General features: G+C 35.2%; 2 protein-coding genes across 3 annotated transcripts; both read left to right on the top strand.

Moving 5' to 3' along the window:
- The first annotated feature begins 1,135 nt into the window (after positions 1-1,135).
- Positions 1,136-8,740, top strand: LOC111988478 (uncharacterized). The gene is made up of 6 exons (XM_024020278.2): positions 1,136-1,512; positions 2,647-2,801; positions 5,297-5,328; positions 7,450-7,475; positions 7,574-7,652; positions 7,933-8,740. Exons 1-6 carry the CDS (start codon positions 1,386-1,388, stop codon positions 8,288-8,290), a joined length of 777 nt encoding a protein of 258 aa, XP_023876046.2. The 5' UTR covers positions 1,136-1,385; the 3' UTR covers positions 8,291-8,740.
- Positions 8,741-11,066: 2,326 nt separating this feature from the next.
- Positions 11,067-17,807, top strand: LOC111988474 (uncharacterized). Of its 2 annotated transcripts, none has more exons than XM_065780313.1 (9): positions 11,067-13,073; positions 13,646-14,389; positions 14,801-15,277; positions 15,655-15,746; positions 15,894-15,981; positions 16,084-16,198; positions 16,294-16,420; positions 16,500-16,674; positions 17,018-17,807. In XM_065780313.1, exons 1-9 carry the CDS (start codon positions 11,535-11,537, stop codon positions 17,723-17,725), a joined length of 4,065 nt encoding a protein of 1,354 aa, XP_065636385.1. In that variant the 5' UTR covers positions 11,067-11,534; the 3' UTR covers positions 17,726-17,807. The 2 variants fall into 2 exon arrangements, with proteins under 2 accessions (XP_065636385.1, XP_023876042.2); XM_024020274.2 differs by having other exon boundaries at positions 11,070-13,073; positions 17,021-17,807.
- Positions 17,808-20,815: the final 3,008 nt, after the last annotated feature.

Raw genomic sequence — 20,815 nt, 5'->3', positions numbered from 1 at the left:
TTTTCTTTCAATTTTCACATGAATTGCCAATGATCCAAAATCCAACATTGATTTCTTTTACATTTTTTTGCACAACTTGTTAAGGAAACATGTCATGATTCGAGCACAACAATTTGATATTTGCCTATAATTTATGACACTATAATTATATTCATTATGTTGCATATATATATATATATATATAGGTTGTATAATATATTTATGTATAAAGGTTTGAAAGTGGAAATAAAAAAAAAAAACTAGAAAAAGTTTGTGCTAGATCAAGAACCAAACCAAACAAAAAAGAGAAATCATATGAAAACATTTTTCTTTCAATTTTCACATGAATTGCCAATGATCCAAAATCCAACATTGATTTCTTTTACATTTTTTTGCACAACTTGTTAAGGAAACATGTCATGATTCGAGCACAACAATTTGATATTTGCCTATAATTTATGACACTATAATTATATTCATTATGTTGCATATATATATATATATATATAGGTTGTATAATATATTTATGTATAAAGGTTTGAAAGTGGAAATAAACTTACATCAAATTTTGTATATATATGTTCCGTCAAGCAAAGTTGGACTCCGATTGAGAGAAACTTGTTAGAATACTGTTAAGAGGTAGTTGAAGAAACAATTGTGTTCATTTGAAAACAATTTATCTAGCTTTTTGTTTTTTTTTTTTTAGGGTGATCTAGCTTTTTGTTAAATTTTTTTTATTAAAAGTGTGTTAAAATATACTTATACGTTAAAAAAAAATTTTAAAAGTGAGATTTTAAAAAATTGTACACAAAAGCTAAAAAAAGATAAAAACCTAAAACTAGGCTTATGAGCCGATGCTAAACAGACACATTAATCAATCGAGTTAGCTTGGTTTATTGCTCAATTCTAGTCTCGATTGATCAAATACCTTGTGGATTGATTTATTGACAAAATTACAATTTATATCCAAATTAAAAAAAAAAAAGTTAGACAAAGAAGGAAAAATAAAAAAAATCCAAATGCAGTAAAACTTAAAAAGTAATTGCCAGCTAAAAAGTTGCCACGTGGAGGACAATATATGGATTGGGGTTTTTTTGAACTCCAATAAACTCGACCGCAGTAGAGCATAGTCAAGTGAATGAAGTAGCGGGCGGATATAGACATAGTCGCAGTCAGATAGATTCAAAAAACATAATTGACTTATCATTTCTGGAATCGCAGAAACACGACCGTGCCACCATACTTGCTTTCTTAATTTTTGTTTCTCTCTCTTTCTCGGAGAAACTGAGGATGACTCAGCATTTAAATACCACTGGCCCTTCATCTTCTTCTTCTTCATCTTCGTCTTTATCTTTAGCTTATTCGCTCTCTGATTTCACAGTTAGAGAATTCTTGTGCGAGAAACAATGGCTAACAATGCCAGTGGAGAGTCCTCGTCCTCGATTGTCAGGTGCACGGTTTGTTTGGATGAGGTGTCTGATTTCTCTGAGAGAACCGCAGTGAAACTTCGCTGCTCTCATGTGTTTCATCTCGGTGAGCCAAACATGAATTTTTATTATTATTATTATTGTTGTTGTTTGTGTTTGTGTTTGGCGTGGAGATGGAATGGAATGGTTTTTGGGTAATGGGAGTGAGTGATGGGGGAGAGATTTTTTGAGGTTTGAGTTCCTGCTCTGTTCTCTAGCCATGTCTTTGAGCTGTTTGATCAATTGGCTGTTCCAAAATGACTGTGCTGTTATTTGTGGGATATCTTTGTGTATACAAATAAATACAAACACAAGTACAAACGTATGAATGTATACGGGTATGAGTGTTTACATATGTATGCATGTATGTACGTACGCGCATATGTATGTATATATCAATACATGTACACACGCGCGCACGCGTGTGCATACACATGCATACAGATATGTAAAGACAATCAGAAGAGGGTGTATGGTATTTTCTTTGAGGGTGAGTGTTTTTTTTTTTTTTTCTGGGGTAACTCCTAAGGAAACTAGTAATGAGAGTTCACTTTTTACTCTAAAGGGCTATAGAAGCCTCTCATCCTTGCTATTATCATTGTTGAATAAGACTGCAATTCACAAAGAAATGTTAAAAAACATTATTGAGAATTTTGGTCACTTCAATAATATGTGTCTCTAATTTATATCCAGATTATACTGAGCTCTCTTCACTACCTCTGTCTTCCTCTTTGCTTCTCTGCTTTATATTATAACGTGTCTCTAATTTATGTTATGGTAATTATTCTTGGAGAAGAGAATCGAATACTTCCCCTCCCCCCAACCCCCCCAGTTTCTAATTCTCAAGGTCCCCACACCCCTCCCCCCCCCTTCTTTTTTGTTAAATTTTCTCATCCTTCATAATTAGTTCTTGTTCACACACTTTCAGCCATCATTATTAGATACTACTTTCATATAAATAGTTCAAATGAACATTTCTATAACATATTTGAGTTGGTGGAACTTCTCTTTGGCTGTTAAAATGCCCAAGTTTGGCAAGCCGTGCCAACCCAAGGGCGTGGGCTTTAAGTACATTGTTAAGGCAGATTTAGATTATTATTTGATATAAAAGGTAAACTTTTTACTCACAAGCTGTCATATAATATTACCTGTATATGGAGCTTTCTTAATTTATTGATGTTTACTGTTTCATTTTCTTTAGATTGCATTGGTTCTGCTTTCAATGTTAAAGGTGCTATGCAATGCCCTAATTGTCGTGAAGTTGAATCTGGTGTGTGGCTGTGTTTTGGGGATGAAGGTCCTGAACAAATCATAGATCGGGAGACTAATGATGAAGTTGTTGATGAGTTTGATATGGTAAAACCGAGGTCCTCATTGGTTTATGTTTTTAATTTTTTTTAATTTTTTTATATTATATATATATATATATATAAGAACAGCTGGTCATAATATTATAAAATTTTAAATAATGCTTGTCATTATACCTTTTTCTTTCTTTAGTAAGGTTGTAAATTCTTCTTCCAATCTCTTGTTTAGACATTGCTTTTGGGCTCAGTAGAGTTGATAGAATGATTGATGATTTTGGATGTAAAACCGATGGGGGACACATGAATGTCATTTTCTGCTCATCTTGATTTTGTTTTGAGTATTAAGAAGTGAATGTGACATATATTGATTTCTGTTAGAGTTGGTGCAGAGAAATAGAAAAAACATTGGAAAATTAAAAAGCATACTGCTTGCCTCTAACAATTTTTTTTTTCACCGCCTGTTTTTCAGTTGTATAAGAGCTAATGTCAATTGTAATGTAATGAAAAAAAAAATGTAAGAAGTTTTCTCTGTGTGGAAAGTCAGTGGATTTTTAATTGGATCTTCTTTATGAGGTATATTTTGTATTGTTGATCAATCAAATCAATTATTTTGTCTAAAACCACCCATTTCCTTTAAGGCATTCTAGTTAAAACTCTATTCAACAACATATCAAATGCCGAGCATTTAAAAAAAGAAAAGAAAAGAAAAAGTAATAAGCCAAGCTTCATCCAATGAAATTGCTAATGATCTTGAGCTATGCTAGTTTTGATCTTCTATGAAGCATGAAATTGGCATGCTTCCATTCTATAATATCTATTAACAATCTTCATTAATATATTAAATTATAAATGACATAGATGAGGGGATTACATGGTAATGGATTTATAAAAGTAGTCAAAAAAGGCTTAACTAGAATTGAATGGATGGCATTTATATATACATCAAATCTTAAATTTAATGTTTTCTTTTTCACCTCTCTGGTTTTCATTTTTGTACATTCCTTTAGTGCTGGTTGATCATAAAGAGCTAGAATATGAATGTACTAGCAACAAATTAGTTTTGTCAAATGTGAGTAGGCGCTCTAGATGCTGAATGACTAGGTGAGTCATTAGAAAGGTACTTAAGACCCTTGTGGTATGGCTATATCGTGAGGTTCTTGGCTTATCTTCTTATTGCTTAGGAAAAGTCATTAGATAGTGCCTTAGGACCCTCATGGCATGGTTACTTTACAGAGTTTCTTGCCTTTTGTGCCTAATCAAGCGCTTTAAACTGGGTGGCTTGTGCTAAAATCTAATATCTCATTAAATTAATGGCTTTATATTTAACATGATTTAATTTCTGGCAATCTTATACTTATTCAAATTGGAATATTCTTATTTGATGATCATTTAACTTCTTAAAACAAAATAAATAACAAATAAAATCTGCATATATTAAAACTCTGCACTCTCAATCAAAACCCATATTATTTGAAGTTTGTCAACTTAACTTCTCAAACCCACATTAAGTTCAGGTTGGCCTTCTTCCTGTAATAGCTGTTTTTGAATTATATATGCATACATTAAAAATGTCAAACTTGGTAGTTATTATCGTCAGTATTTAATACATTGGTTGGTGTACTGATTATAAGTTAAGACCGGGCTGATTGATCTTATATAACAAATTTAATATAATGCAACACTAATGGTGTTTAAATCAATGATTACTCAAGATTTGGATTGCTAGTCTATAGTTCAATAATGGAAATGACTTTTTGGTTTTCATTATACAATTTTTAGCTGAAGCAATTAATCATGTGCTTTTAAGGACAATAAAGTGATGGTTTTTCTTCATCACTTTGTGGTTTTCTATTGAGTGTGTGAGTATGAGAATAACTTTCATAATTGATCTACCTGACATGAATCATAGTGACTTCAATTCTCGACTCTTCAATTCTCTTGTTTGATGTAGCATCCATTCCTTTGTGACCCTTTAACAAGTTAAATTCCATAACAATCATAGTGACTTCAAGTGAAAACTTTCACAGTTGATCCACTAGGCACGGTTTGAATTAATTTGGCTATTTCATGTTTCATGTGAGAGTCTTTGCTTTACAACTCTTTGATTGATTGTTATCTCATTCTTTCTTATATAGGTATTAAAAAGGATATGCATCTCTTTTTGTGCGTGTGAGTGGCTGGGTGTTGGTGTGGGTGCATGAAACATGAATGCATGTGTGGGGTGTGCATCCACACTTTTAGGTATTGCGTTAAAGTCTACAATTCTTAACCAAAATGCAAGGGAAGAAAATTAGCAATAGCTTCGTTTATTTTTTTATTTATTTATTTTTTTTTCTATAATTAATTTTTTTGGAAGCCCACAATTAAGAATTACATTGAGTATACTTTTGCAAAATTTTTGTTTCAATTCTTTGTTTTATATGAATCTTACCATTTTTGTCATCATAATATTGTTTCCGTAATGTATTTTTTGTATAAAATACAATTGTTGGTTTTTCTTTCTGGCCATCTTTCTCATTGTTATTATGTTTCTGCATGTTTCAGCCAGCAAATGGAATTCAGTGCCCTCTTGGATGGTATGTATTATCTCTGGCGTGTAGCTGTTGACTTGTTTTCTGCTTCTGTTTACAATTTAGATTTGAATATATGATATACATAACTTAGAATCTCTTTTAAACGCTGCATTTCTCCTTATGATCAATATTAATATAGAAAATGCGTTGGCTACTATACTCTCACCCACGATGCATGCATTTATTAAATATGGTCAATCCCATGGTACAGATTTGGACGTGTATCTGTTGAATTAGGCTAGAGGCATTATCATGTTTAATAAGATAAATGTTGTGCTCAGGTATCAACCTTCGCAATGGGGACGTACACTGGACTCTCCCTTGAATTTAAAGAGTTATAGCATTTTATATCCATATACTCTGTCTAAAGACAGAATTATTACCCAACGTTTAATGTACACATAACTTTCCCATTAATTTAATTAGTGATAGCATTTTATATCCATGAACTCTAACAAAAAAATAATAATAATAAAGCCCAACAATAGAGACCCTGGCAGAGAATGTTTCAATTCTTTGTTTTATATGAATCTTACCATTTTTGTCATCATAATATTGTTTCCGTAATGTATTTTTTGTATAAAATACAATTGTTGGTTTTTCTTTCTGGCCATCTTTCTCATTGTTATTATGTTTCTGCATGTTTCAGCCAGCAAATGGAATTCAGTGCCCTCTTGGATGGTATGTATTATCTCTGGCGTGTAGCTGTTGACTTGTTTTCTGCTTCTGTTTACAATTTAGATTTGAATATATGATATGCATAACTTAGAATCTCTTTTAAACGCTGCATTTCTCCTTATGATCAATATTAATATAGAAAATGCGTTGGCTACTATACTCTCACACACGATGCATGCATTTATTAAATATGGTCAATCCCATGGTACAGATTTGGACGTGTATCTGTTGAATTAGGCTAGAGGCATTATCATGTTTAATAAGATAAATGTTGTGCTCAGGTATCAACCTTCGCAATGGGGACGTACACTGGACTCTCCCTTGAATTTAAAGAGTTATAGCATTTTATATCCATATACTCTGTCTAAAGACAGAATTATTACCCAACGTTTAATGTACACATAACTTTCCCATTAATTTAATTAGTGATAGCATTTTATATCCATGAACTCTAACAAAAAAATAATAATAATAAAGCCCAACAATAGAGACCCTGGCAGAGAAATGTGAGTTATTTCTCTAATTTTCTCAATAGAAGCTAATTAATTATGGTATTAAATTTATGATCATTCATACTTCCAACAGTGATATTTTGGTAGGGGATACATAATTTTGAAAATCCTGAACTCAAATTGTTGGTCACGTCTTTCTTTTTTCCTTGTTTGTAAAAAGCCCAAATAAACATTTTGTATGCTCACTCAATACTTAAAATGGAACAAAATATGAGATCGTAGTAAAGCATACAAATCAAATTTATCCCTGGCTGCAATGCTTGTATATCACCTGTAAACCGGGATATACTCAGTTGGAGCTCTCCTGGATACCTACCATTTAGGCCTGTATAACTCTTACCCACCATGGCTAATTTTAAAATATTTGCTTTGAACTTGAACTTGAGCAATAATTATTTTTATTCTTTTTTGTACGTATATTTTCACACGATTAGGTTCTGTATTGAAACACCCTTCATATGATCTACAAAAAGTTGATTATAGTATGTGATTGATATATGCCTCTTGCAACTCCATTAAACCACTTAATACTTATATATATATACATATAATCCCCTTGGAACTCCCGTGTCTAATTGTCCTTGTTGCTAGCCTTATTGTTTGCCATTACACTACTTAATGCACGTTTCTTTGACCGATCACCCATTTACTTCTATCTGTGGACCTGCTTCCCTGAATAGTGGTTGGTGGTTGTGCTTCAATGCATTCATTTTGAAATAATCATATCTAACTGCATCTAGTTTTCTCGGTGTCACTGTTCCTCAATCTTTCTCTTCCCTTGGTTGTCTGCTTTCTTGTGGATGAGGCTTTCATTTCTCCTCTTTTCTTTGTCCAACTTACATTGTTAATTTTCATATGTTCTCTGCTTAGTACCTCAACTTTGCCTTCAGGCCCAAAAGATTAACATATGTATCTCATTCTTTTAATTTCACAGGGTAGTGGGATTGCCATCACCATGGAGTAAGTTCTTTGATTTGGTTTTCCCCCCTTTTCTTTTTCTGTGTTGGATGGAGAATTTTTTTATTTTATCTCTGACAATCAAATATTTTATGATTTAGATCCAAATGCAATGGGACATCATGGTAATGGTTTTCCAAATATTGATTTGGTTGCTGATCCAGTTATTCTCGATCATCGGTAAGCTTTGATAATTTTGATACCTTCGTGGAAATAAGCAATCTCCCCTGACTTTCTTTTGTTATATTAATCTGAAAATAACGTGCTAATTGCTCAATTTAAAACTTGATACTGGTTTGTTCAAACTTGTATGAGTGACGGGTCATTTTGGTTAATATGTGATAACTTTCAGGGAGATCATGATATTGTCCAATACCTCCTTTTTTATTCTAAAAATCTCAATTGATTCATTTTTATCACATCTTTTAATATTATCCCTGCCTGAACCTCATCCTTGTAGGACTCACGCTCAAACATCTGTTGACACTTCGATTGATTTTGCTAATCAACACAACAATGATCAAGTTTATCAGAGCTTTCACTGGATGCAGCCACCGAGCAATTCACCATCACCAGTGGTGCGTGCTTCCATGTCATCCAACAGGAGGAGATCAAATCGATTGGGGGGTCGGCTTCCAGCAGGGGAGACAGCATCATCACTAGAAGAGACCAGGAACTCCAACCCCGAACATTTGGCTAATTTGACTGAACAGGACCTCCAAGCACAAGCAGATTTTATTGATTATGAGCTTCTTTTGGAAAGAATTAAGAATGAACGCTTTTTCCCTGATCACAGAGATCCATCTTCAGATGCATGATTAAGCTGCCTGCAGGACTGATCATGCCCACAGGCTGAACAGTCAGTGATGGAGGCATATGTCTAAAGAAGTTGCACAGTATTGGAGCCCTATGCGCCAAAATTATGAGTGCAGTAACCAGACTTAAATAACTTAACACCTTTTAGATTTAAGAACCTCACTATTATGCTCAGGAGTCAGGACTTGTAGCTTAGTTGTGCCATTGAAAGCTATAGATTGTTTATTTGGTGCCATTTAGCTATTTAATTTTATGCACAGTTTCTGAGGTAATGTATTAACTTATTTGATGCTGAATTGCATCAAATAGACACGTGAAAGAATTTGTCAAGGTTTTGCCGTAGCTGCCAACTCAATCTGATTTCAGATTTGATTAAAGCGATCTTGTATGCGTTACCTATCAAGAGAGGTAATTCTTCCTCCTTGACTAATATATGTTCTCTTTCGGTGTCATTGTTTGGGATCTGTTTGTGTGCTGGTAGCATAATATGCACTGAAGCGAACAGCTATAAAGTAGAATTTCTCAAAAGCAGGTCATTTCTGGTTAGAATTCTTTGCTCCGAGGCCATTGGGCTCTCAGAATGAGCTATTTACCACCAGGTTGGGACAGGAGGGCATGATGCTTTTTTTATTGTGTCATTCTACTGAAAACAAAATTAACAGTTGAAACACTCCTTAACTTCTAAATAATTGAACAGAACACTGCGTTTGGATTAACTTTTTGCTGAATCGTTAAAAGTGGGCAGAAGTACAATTGTACGTAGAAAAAGTGAGTTTTTAAAAGACATGATAAGCTTTAAAAAACAAAAAAAAAAACCTAATTCAAACGCACATTCTTAGTTCAGCTGTAATCAGTTGTGGTAGTAATGAAAGAATCTCATCTGGGAGAGGCAAAAGAAGTTTGACTGACATGTACAGTGGCAAAGCATGGACAACTAGTGTAGATTTTCCAAACCTGTGCCCAGATAACACTTTCTGAGAAACTAACCAGAGTGAGTGCTAGTAGCATCCTATTCGGATTCTAGAGATTATCAAGCCTAATTCGCTGCTTCTCTGTCCCTTTATTGAATTCCATTGAGAGCAAAGTACAAAACACTGAATGACTTTTCTTTTGGTTTTTCATAGAAGACTGCTTCAAACCACTTCTAAAGACAGACTCTAGACAGAATTTGTAGAAGGAACAAACATTGTTGTTTTTCCCATACCCAAATTACATGTGTGAAAACCAGACATATAATAAGATAGAGGGAGCGAAAATAACAACTAAAAATGGACAATCAGTAAATATTAAAAAGTTTACGCTAACGGGTGCCCTTAGGATAATGATTAACAATCCATTTTAGGAAAGTTTTGATATTACTTTTATGAGAAATGAAAAAAGCTGTCAAAAAGTCAATTGTTCTTTTGTTTTTGTTTTGTTTTTTTTTTTTTTTTTTTCAATAAAAACTTTCTTTAAATGGATTATTAATTGTTTTTAAGTGGTAGGTTATTATTAGCTAATATTGATGAGAAAAAATTAATTTTTTTAGAAAGAGAAAAATTGATTTAAGTATATGAAGTAGTTGATTTAAGTATGAAATAAACTCACATAAAAAAAAAAGAAGTATGAAATAAACTTCCTTATATATACATTGTCCTTTTTGGTAATTTATCCCTTAAACTGCCACTTTTATAAGTGCTAGCCAAACACTCAGCTTTTTCAAAAAGCACTTTTTAACAGTTTTTATCAAACACTCAGCTTTTTGAAACTCCACTTTTTTATTATGCACTTTTTGAAAACTCCACTTTTTCATTATGCACTTTTACAAAAAGCTGAACCAAACTCACCGTGGTAGTAATGAAAGAATCTCATCTGGGAGAGGCAAAAGAAGTTTGACTGACATGTACAGTGGCAAAGCATGCACAACTAGTGTAGATTTTCCAAACCTGTGCCCAGATAACACTTTCTGAGAAACTACCCAGAGTGAGTGCTAGTAGCATCCTATTCGGATTCTAGAGATTATCAAGCCTAATTCGCTGCTTCTCTGTCCCTTAATTGAATTCCATTGAGAGCAAAGTACAAAACACTGAATGACTTTTCTTTTGGTTTTTCATAGAAGACTGCTTCAAACCACTTCTAAAGACAGACTCTAGACAGAATTTGTAGAAGGAACAAACATTGTTGTTTTTCCCATACCCAAATTACATGTGTGAAAACCAGACATATAATAAGATAGAGGGAGCGAAAATAACAACTAAAAATGGACAATCAGTAAATATTAAAAAGTTCATGCTAACGGGTGCCCTTAGGATAATGATTAACAATCCATTTTAGGAAAGTTTTGATATTACTTTTATGGGAAATGAAAAAAGCTGTTAAAAAGTTAATTGTTCTTTTGTTTTTGTTTTGTTTTGTTTTGTTTTGTTTTTTTTTTTTCCAATAAAAACTTTTTAAAAATAGATTATTAATCGTTATCTTAAGAACATTCGATTAGTATTTCTCATATTAAAAATAGCCTTAGTTTGAAGTTTATTCAACACTCGGACATGTTGTGCACACAATTTCTAAATTCTCCAATGACAATTGCTCTAAAGCCTTAACTCACCTGATGGAGCAATGAGATTTCACACTAAAAAAACTGTTTGTGCAAAATGACTTGCGTTTGGTACTTTGGTTCAGACACTAAAAATGAGAGAGAAAAATACTTTTTTGTTGTTTGGTTCAAATTAAAAAAAATATTAATTTTGAATAATTGTATGAACAAAAACTTTTATTTACAAAAATATACCCCAATTGGAAAAACAATTTTATTTTGGGCAATCCTCATTTTGCAATCCGCCAATTTTGGTAATAATTAACTTCTATCACAATATATATCACTTGTTGTGAGACACTTATTCCATACATACAATATATGGAGGTCCACTCATTCGACCTTTCATGTACCCAAAATTACATTTTTGCCCATTACTTTCACCCACTCCCTCAAATTCACGTGTGAGCATAAAAGTAAAAGCATACATTCTTCTTTCCATTTCCTCTCTATTTCTTTTCTCCCTATTTCCAAACATTAGAAAAGTGTTTTCATTTCTTTTCCTTCCTCTTCCTTCAACCGTAGCCAAACACAGTAGTAAAGAACCCCTTAAGCGGGAATGCCAAAATTCAAACCTTTTCTGTGAAAAAAAAAAAAAAAAAAAACCAACCAAAAGCAGATAACAAAATCGTCACATTGCTCACTGACCTCAAGATCTCCTCTGCTTCTCATCCATGGAGGAAGCCATATCTCGAATACTCGCAGAACTCGAAGAGATCCGCCATTTCTTCGATAACCCCACAAATCCAAACCCCCAATACCTCTCTGAATCCACTCTCTTAGACCTACAAACCCTTCTTCGCCACGCCACCAATTCCAATGATTCCGAACCCCTTGACAGTTTCTTCGAAGACCTGTCGTCGAAATCCTTGTCTCCAAGCCACCTCGTCCTTCCTATCTCCTCTACAATGGACTTGGGTCCCACCCATTTGTCCCTCTTAGCCTCTAATGTCTACCTCTCTCTGCTTCTCTCGCCAAACTCCCCTGTTTTCACTCTGTTCACTCCAATGTCGTTTCTCTCTCTCCTTCGCTCTATTCGCCGGTATCTCAAGCCTCGGCCCCGGGGAACGTCTGAGACTGGTGAGGGCTCTCACAATGTTGTGGCTAATCGGAAGAGAAAGGGTGGCAGTGGTGGCCGAGGGCGAGGCAGGGGATCTAGGAATAACGAGAAAAGTTTGGGTGTCGATGAGGGTGAGTCTGAAGAGAGCGAATTTGATGTTGGGAAGTTGTTCTCTGTGCTTGAAAAGTTGGAATCAGTAATGGGTTTGATTCATTTGGATAGGTTTCCTGACAGTTTGAAGTCTTTGGTACAAACGGTTGTTGAGATTCCGGTAATGGCAGTTGAAGTGTGTGGCAATTCTGTTAGCTATAACAGAATAACTGATTTGTGTTCGCGGGTTTTGAGTGAGGTGTTGAGGCCTGAGCATGGAGAGCAGGCGGATACCGCTGCTGAAGTGTTGAAGTCTTTGTCACCGTTGATTCTCAGGTCTAAATCGCCGGCACGGACGTTTGGTTTGGGATTTGTGATGCATCGGATGATGGGAGTAGCGAAAAGTTCAGATGGAGTGAAGAAAGCGGTTGTGAATCTGCCGAGGTACTTGGTGCAGAAGGCGCCGGAGAAGACTGAGCTGAGGGCTTTAGCTGTGGAGTCAATCATGGAGATTGTTAAAGTGATGGAATTCAATGATCAAATTGGGTTTGTGGAGTATGTGTTGAAGATGACACAAGGAAAGGCTAGCCTTAGGCTCTTGGGGGTTGATCTTATTTTGATGCTCATGATGTCATTGAAGGATCCATTGGGTGTGGAATTGGATGGTGAAGTGAAGAGTGAGTGGGGTTTGAGGTGTATGGAGGCTTTGATACAGCGTTGTTCGGATACTATTGGTGGAATCCGTGCTCGTGCTTTGTCGAATTTGGCACAGCTGGTAGGGTTTCTGGCTGGTGATGATAGGAGTCGGGCCGTGTTGAAAGAAGTTATGGGGTTTGGCAATGTCGCAGAAGAGAGAAGAATTGAAGCTGATATCAATGGCCTTTTGAGAAAAAGGTGTATGGATGAGAAGGCAGCAGTGAGGAAGGCTACATTTCTTCTGATTACCAAGTTGACTGCCCTTCTAGGTGGTGCCTTTGATGAAGTTGTGCTCAAGACCATTGGCATGGCTTGTTCCGATCCTCTTGTTAGCATAAGGAAAGCCGCGATTTCAGCTCTTTCTGAGGTTCATTCACTGCTTTGCTTCATCTGCCGTTTTCTGATTTGAATAATGTTATTTTTGTTATGATTAGTATGTGATATCTAGTTGGTTTGTGCCATCGCATCCACACACAGTTGTGGCAATTTGTGCTTTTGGACACTTTTACCTGCCATGTCAACTTGTGTACTTTTTTAGAATAGATCTCCTGTACTGTCAACCTTGAACACAAATATCTTATTCAAGTACTATTTTGGATTAGCTTAAAGTAATTGTTACGTTAGTGATGATTATTTAGGTTGTTGGGATATGTCTATTATAATTATGGTGGTTGCTAATTGAATTATGAATACTCTAGGCAAAAATCTGGGTGTCCTTGGCTTCAAGTGGATTCTTTGATCGTTTTTCTATATAATGTGAAATAATATTTTCCTAACTTTTATAATCTGGATTCCTGGTTATGTCTAAGTAACTATGCTTGCAGCTCATTAATTACAATTTTTTTTTTTTTTTGGTTTTTTTTTTTACCTTGCATCTGCTAGTATACCTCTTAGCAAGCATATATTGAACTTATGGTGGAATCTGCATTGATGTTATAGGCTTTCAGAAAATTCTCAGATGAAAGTGTTACTACTGAGTGGCTTCATTCAGTTCCACGTTTAATAACTGATAATGAATCCAGTATTCAAGAAGAGTGCGAGAACTTGTTTCTAGAATTGGTACTGGACCGAATATCTGGAGCTGCTTCGGCTGGTTTTTTTCAAAATGGATCTGTTTTAAGCAATTCAAGTCTCAGAGCTAAAAGTTCAGAGAAAGAAATGGAGTTTTTATTTCCTGAAGGAGTGTTGGGTCTTTTGAGAGGAATTTGTAATGGGGAGGTGATACCTTGGGTAAAGAAAATTTGTGCAAGCTTGGGTAAGAAGAAATGGCTTAAGCACAAAATTGTTTTGGCACTTCAGAATATTATTAAGACATCTGAGTCTCTCTGGTTGAGGCAATCTATGCCGATAGAGAAGTGGACAGCACCACCAGGTGCTTGGTTTCTTCTATCTGAGGTGTCAGCATATCTTTCAAAAGCAGTGGACTGGGAGTTCCTCCATCATCATTGGCAGCTCTTTGACAAGCATGGAGTAAGAGGGGAGGTTAAAATTCCACTTGCGCAGGGAGATGCACATGCAGAGGAAGAAGGTATAGAATCCAACTCTGTTGCTTGGGCTGGGGATCGTGTTTTCCTCTTGCAAACAATCTCTAATGTTTCTATGGAGCTGCCTCCAGAACCTGCAGCAGATTTGGCTCATAACTTGCTTAAACGAATTGAAGAGTTTAACATGCATTCAACTGAGGTATCTACCACTTGATTTCATTTAGTGTATTCAGTTACTTATGTGTGTGTGTGTGTGTGTGTGTGCGCATTTTGTTGCAGTAAGGATCCTTTTCTTTTGTTGTCTAAAATGTTTTATCGGTCAATATAGTAGTTTGCCATCAGTACAGCTTGATGGTAAAAGAACTTTGATGAATTTCCCAATTCACACTGATCAAACTCAATAGCTTTTTATAGAACTTTAGGTATTGATCATATGTTTTGGCTCACAAATTGCACATATGGATTGATGACATATACTTGCTTGTGGTGTTTCTTTTAAGGTTGAATATTGGGTTACAATTAGACTATTTGCTTAAGTATGTGTTTTTCCCTTTGTTTCTCTTTAATATTTGCACCTGCATGTGTACTTAATTGGTACATGTGATGGCAGGTTAATGCTCATGTAAAAGCACTTAGGACATTGTGCAAGCAGAAGGCTTCAAATCCTGAGGAGGCTGATTCACTTGTTATGAGATGGGTAGACCAGCTTCTCTCTAAAGCTTCTCACATCTTAGAAAAGTATGTTTTAGAGGTTTCAGAAGCAAAACAAGATGGTTACTTTTTTACCCCACCTAGTAGAAAGGGGAAGAAAGCAGCCAGGTTGTTATCAAAAGCAGTCACAGCAGTTTATACAATTGGATCTTTGGTTATTGTTTGTCCGTCTGCTGATGTGGGCACCATTACTCCGCTATTACACACCATAATCACTTCAGGCAATTCTGATCCCAAATTGAACAAATTGCCAGGCCCTTCAGTTTCTCTAAAGCAAACGGCTCCTCCTTTATACATTCAAGCTTGGCTGACAATGGGGAAGATTTGCCTTGTTGATGGAAAACTTGCAAAGAATTATATTCCTCTTTTTGTACAGGTTTGGTCATTGACTTGGCATCATTCAATTCCAATGGTCTTAGAATTATTTTCTTGAAAACTCATTAAGAAGCTGTCCTTGGTATGAACTTTTGTTCACCTAAAGCCATTCTCTTTGTGACAGGGTTCTCTCTGTATCTGTAAGAAATTTTAGCTTATAGAAACTCTATTTTTGTATAATTAAGTTAATTTTGATTCAAAGATTTTATTAGGCACAACTGATGCATAGAGTATTATTCCCTAGATACTTGTTATATGTGTGTGTGTGTATTTGAAGATATTAATTGGAGGATATATATTTTTGTTTCCTGTAGTAATCATTTGTCACTCCCCCTGAATAACTGAAATAAAATTTGAACTTTGCATGTCTTGTTCCAGGAGCTTGAAAAGAGTGATTGTGCTGCTCTACGCAACAATCTTGTTGTAATGATGGCAGATTTTTGTGTTCGGTATACTGCTCTGGTTGATTGGTAAGGCCTGTAAACAATTAACAGAAATGATATACCATTTGAACAATATCTGATATTTAAACTAGCTTTTGAGAGGAGATAAAATGATCAATTTTGATTAACTGTTTCTTATGCTAAGTTTCTAACAAATTGTTTTGAAGTCAACAGTTATATAGCAAAGATCACAAAGTGTCTCTGTGATCCATGTGAACTTGTGAGAAGGCAGACATTTATCTTGCTCTCAAGATTATTGCAGGTACAATTCGTTATGGTGTTCTGTTATTTCTGATACTTCTCATTTGTTTCCCTTTTGATAATTACTAACCAGGGAGAATATTGCCATTTTTCTCATAATCAGAGAGACTATGTGAAATGGAGAGGAGTGCTGTTCCTCAGATTTCTTTTGTCACTTGTTGACGAATCAGAAAAGATAAGACAACTAGCTGATTACCTTTTTGGGAGTATTTTAAAAGGTGACTAGGTTCTCACAAGCAATCATATTTTCAGCCTTTGAAGTTGGCAATGCATGCTTGTTGGGTGTTGACTCTAAAGTTTAATGTGTTTGTAGCGAAGGCACCTCTTCTTGCTTATAACAGTTTTGTGGAAGCCATTTTCATTCTGAATGATTGTCATGCCCACAATGGTCATACTGACTCTCAGGGCTCACGAGTGGAGAGCCGGCTTTTTTCCATCAGGTTGGTATGCCCCACCATATTCAGAAAGAACAGATCTGAAATTGAAATGCAGATTTAAAACTAGTGTATGTGTTTCCAGGGGTAGTGATGAGAATTCGAGATCTAAAAGAATGCACATTTATGTTTCTTTGCTGAAACAAATGGCTCCAGAGCACCTTTTGGCCACCTTTGCAAAGTTATGTGCAGAGATTCTTGCTGCAGCATCCGATGGTATGCTTGATACAGAAGATATTACTGGACAGTCTGTTCTGCAGGTAAATTTGTGTTTTGTGGGTGAGCTCTCTTGGAATATATTAATGTGCTCCCATACGTGAAAGATTTCTTAACCAGTTAATATCAAGCTCATCAAGGGGGTTTAGCTCCTTTATAATTGTTGCAGTTAGTGAACATATATTAATACAAAAGGTCACAGCCATCATCTTACCTAATAGTGAATACGTAAACCAAGTGCTCCTTCTCGATTAACATATTTATAACAATTGTTCAACTTTCATGTTGTCTATCTTGTTTTTCCAGAGTTCCCTACTAAACCAATCATCTGTGTTGGTTTCTGTTACTCATAAGTTCTAATGTAAAAACTGCATTCTAATTGAGGAGCAGGATGCTTTCCAAATTCTTGCCTGCAAAGAGATACGCATCCCAACCAACCGTGGATCATCATCTGACTCAGCGGAAATTGATGAAGAAGGCGGAGATAGTGGAGGAGGATCCGCAGCTGCTGCTAGAGGAAGGGCTATAACTCAAGCAGTCAGAAAGGGCCTTATCCAAAATACTATCCCCATCTTTATAGAGCTGAAACGGCTATTAGAAAGCAAGAATAGCCCCCTCATAGGCTCCCTCATGGAATGCCTTAGAATCCTTCTCAAGGACTACAAGAATGAGATTGATGACATATTGGTTGCCGATAAGCAGCTTCAGAAAGAGCTCATCTATGACATGCAAAAGTATGATTCAGCAAAGACAAAATCAACAGCGACCGAGGCTGTTGCCAAAATGCAAAAATCAAGCAGCAATAAATCGCCTGATGTTTCTAAGGTTGCTAGTGGAAAACATGCACATAATTTCACCAAGTCAAAAGGCAATTCAAAATTGGCTTCAGCAATGGCGGATGCAGCAGCTGCAGCCACAGCTCGTTCTGTGCTAAGGGAAGTGAACAAGGGGGCATCTACACCACCACTCAGTTCCTTAAGTGTGCCTAAGCTCAAGTCTTGTAATGGTGCAAGTACTTCCCAATGTGATCGACCTTTAAATGTATTGAAATCTTTGAGTAAGAGACATTCTTTTGACTCTGATGAAGAAAACTGATGTCCTATTGGTCTAAAGCTTCATCTATACTTCAATGTAAATATACTACTTTTTTTTATAAAGGAAAGACAACATTTTTGTATGCTGTAGGTGTGGATGTCCTCTAATAATTAATGCCACGGTTGTATTAGAATACAAGAGTAAATGCCTTTTTGTGTCAAAAAAAGAAAAGAAAAAAGAGTAAATGCCTTTTCTCCTATTCAATCGAAGTAATATATATATATATATATATTATTTTACAGAAAATATTCATGCCTTGATTCCTTCTACTTCAAAGCCATGAAATTTTGTTTTCCCAGGCAAAAGTGCCAGTTTGTAGAACGAATCAGCCAATTTAATTTAATTCATTTCTCTCCCATTTTGTTGAGGGAGAACGTTATGTTTTAGACTTTTATAGGCAGTTAAGTTGCACCTTCTTTTTTTTTTTTTTTAATTATTTTTATAATTTTTTGCTGAATAAGTAGTTAAGTTGCACCTTGATCTATGACATTGTCTAGTCACTGCTTTTAGAGCCTGAAGGCCGATGCACCTGCTCTTAATATCGCTCCTTGGTTTAAATAATAGTTGTTTTGTGACTTGAGATTCACCTTTTAAGCTCTTATTCATGTATGAATTCAAGTAAATGCATAGATAGGAATTCTGATAGAGAATTACCATGATACAATCATTAGCTGTGGATATGATGCTTTGATAGTTTGATGTGCTTGGATTTAAGTTCTTGTAGAGAAACCTTACAATAAAGTTAAAAACCTTACAATAATTCCACGTTCACAACTTGCTGCGTGAGCAAGTTGTGACAAAATTATGGCCCTAATTTTACTTTTTAATAATTGTGTTGGGGGATTACAATTTGACTTCCTACAACCATTCTAAAAACACGTCTGCGTGGTGTGATGTCGAAACCCATAAAAGACTTGAGTGTGTCTTCCTCATCACTAATTGGTTTTGAGGTGGAATGACACAGTTCACGCTCTGACAAATGGTATATAATCTGTCAATACAATTTATTAACTTTTCTTGAGTGTAAGTGTAACTCTTTCCCATTGCTTAAAGTCCCACTATCACAATAAGAGTTAGGCCTTTTTTGTAGTGGTACTTTGGGTTAAGTAATATGTTTGAGTTTGGTGAGAAAGTGTAATTAAGGGGGTATTTGTTATTGTTGTTTAAACAATAGTTTTTAATGTTTAAACAACATTACAGACATGCCAATTAATCCAAAGGTCATTGCCCTTCGAAATTTAGCGCAATGGTCTCGACACACAATCCTTCCTCTCTTTGAGAGGACAGACGCCAAGTAATCCAAAATAATTGTGAAACGACAGACAGTGATGGGATTCTACTCCAATCCATGAATTGTCAAGCCATGATCAAGACATAGAGAAGGAAATCAGAAAGTGCCAGAACAACTCTGGACAAAAATCCAAAGGTTTATATCGAAAGTGATACTACAGATGATTAATGTTTTCCACCGTTCCCTTATACTTTTTAAAATTTTTTATTAATAATATCCAAAATAGTATTTTAGTCCTTTTACATTTTAGAACCACAATTAATTTGGTCTCTATATTTTGATAGCAACTATTTTTTTTTATTTATTAATTTGGTCCCTACCCCTGATTGTCAACTTACTAATGCAAAATGCTTATGTGGCAAACAATATGTACTGTTGACACATTTGAAGCTGATATAACCACAAAAATAATAATAAAAATGACACATTAGCGTTTGAGTAAAAAAGTAATTTCTCAATTTTAATGAAATATTTTACCCCAATGATCTTAAACATGAACCTAGATCTGGGAACTCACATCTCCTTGTGAAACGCTAATTTAAAGTGTTGGGTGTAATTAGGACACTAGACAACTACCATAGAGGTCTAGACCTTTTTTTTTTTCCTTGCTTCCATAGGAAAGAAAGATGACTTGACTTCATTGTCTGATCTTAAACAAACTCTTTGGACCATTGTAACCACAATTGGAATTTGACTTAGCTTACCACTTTAATTTTGTTCAAGAACGAACTAAGTGGTTCAATTCCCACTTCCAATAGGAAACCTAGCTGCTTCGTCCGAACTTCAACTTTACGGAAACAAACTTTTTGGACCAATTCCAACCACTATTGGAAATTTGATCAAGCTCACCACTTTAAATTTGTTCATGAACGAACTAAGTGGTTCAATTCTTGCTTCCGTAGGAAACTTAGCTGCCTTGTCTGAACTTCAACTTAATGAAAACAAACTTTATGGATCAATTCCGACCACGTACCAATCTCATCAAATTGTGTTTAATGATGAATGAACTAACTAGTTCTGTTTTCGAAATGAATAATTTTAGTAGTTTGACAAATTTTCAACTATCTAACAACAATTTTATAGGCCAGTTTCCTCTAAAAATATGCAAATCAGGAACACTTGTTTACTTTGGTGCCACTAATAACCAGTTTATAGGTCCTATCCCAAAAAGTTTGAAAGATTGCAGAAGCCTCTTTCAGGTTCGGCTTGATGGAAACTAGCTGATAGGAAATATAGCTGAAGATTTTGAAATCTACCCGAACCTAAATTATATTGATTTGAGTAGTAATAATCTGTATGGTGAACTTTTATCAAAGTGGGGCAGTGCCATAACTTGACAAACCTAAAAATCTATAACAAGATTGTTAGAGCCAATTTTTCTATGTAATTGGCTAATCATTTGTCAAAACGCACTTGTAATTGAGTAGATCTAAGTTGAGTTTAATGTATCAAGAAGTATGTTGTTCAAACATATCAAGTGGTTTTATTAAAGACATGAAGATTAATCCAAGAAACAAGTAAAGAAAAGTTGTTTCATTAAGTCTTGACAGAAGCTCGATAGATATTGTTATCAAGGATTAATGAAGAAGTTTGACACCAGCTCGATCTATCAAGATCTACTATTTCAGAATTTCCAGATATGAAATTTGGCCCATGATGACTTGTTTGATTAGGGTTTCTTTTCTCACAACCCTAGTCATATATAAGCCTTATTTTAAAAGTCATCACACACAGAAACATATACCTAGAACTCATATACTATGTGTGAAGTTACTGCGTTTGTATGTCTTAGGGTTTTA

This window comes from Quercus suber, unplaced genomic scaffold, assembly GCF_002906115.3.
Source record: "Quercus suber isolate HL8 unplaced genomic scaffold, Cork oak 2.0 scaffold_232, whole genome shotgun sequence".
NCBI classification, from domain to species: Eukaryota; Viridiplantae; Streptophyta; class Magnoliopsida; order Fagales; family Fagaceae; genus Quercus; species Quercus suber.
Note: the sequence above shows the minus strand (reverse complement) of the source record. Positions and strands in the feature narration are given on the sequence as shown.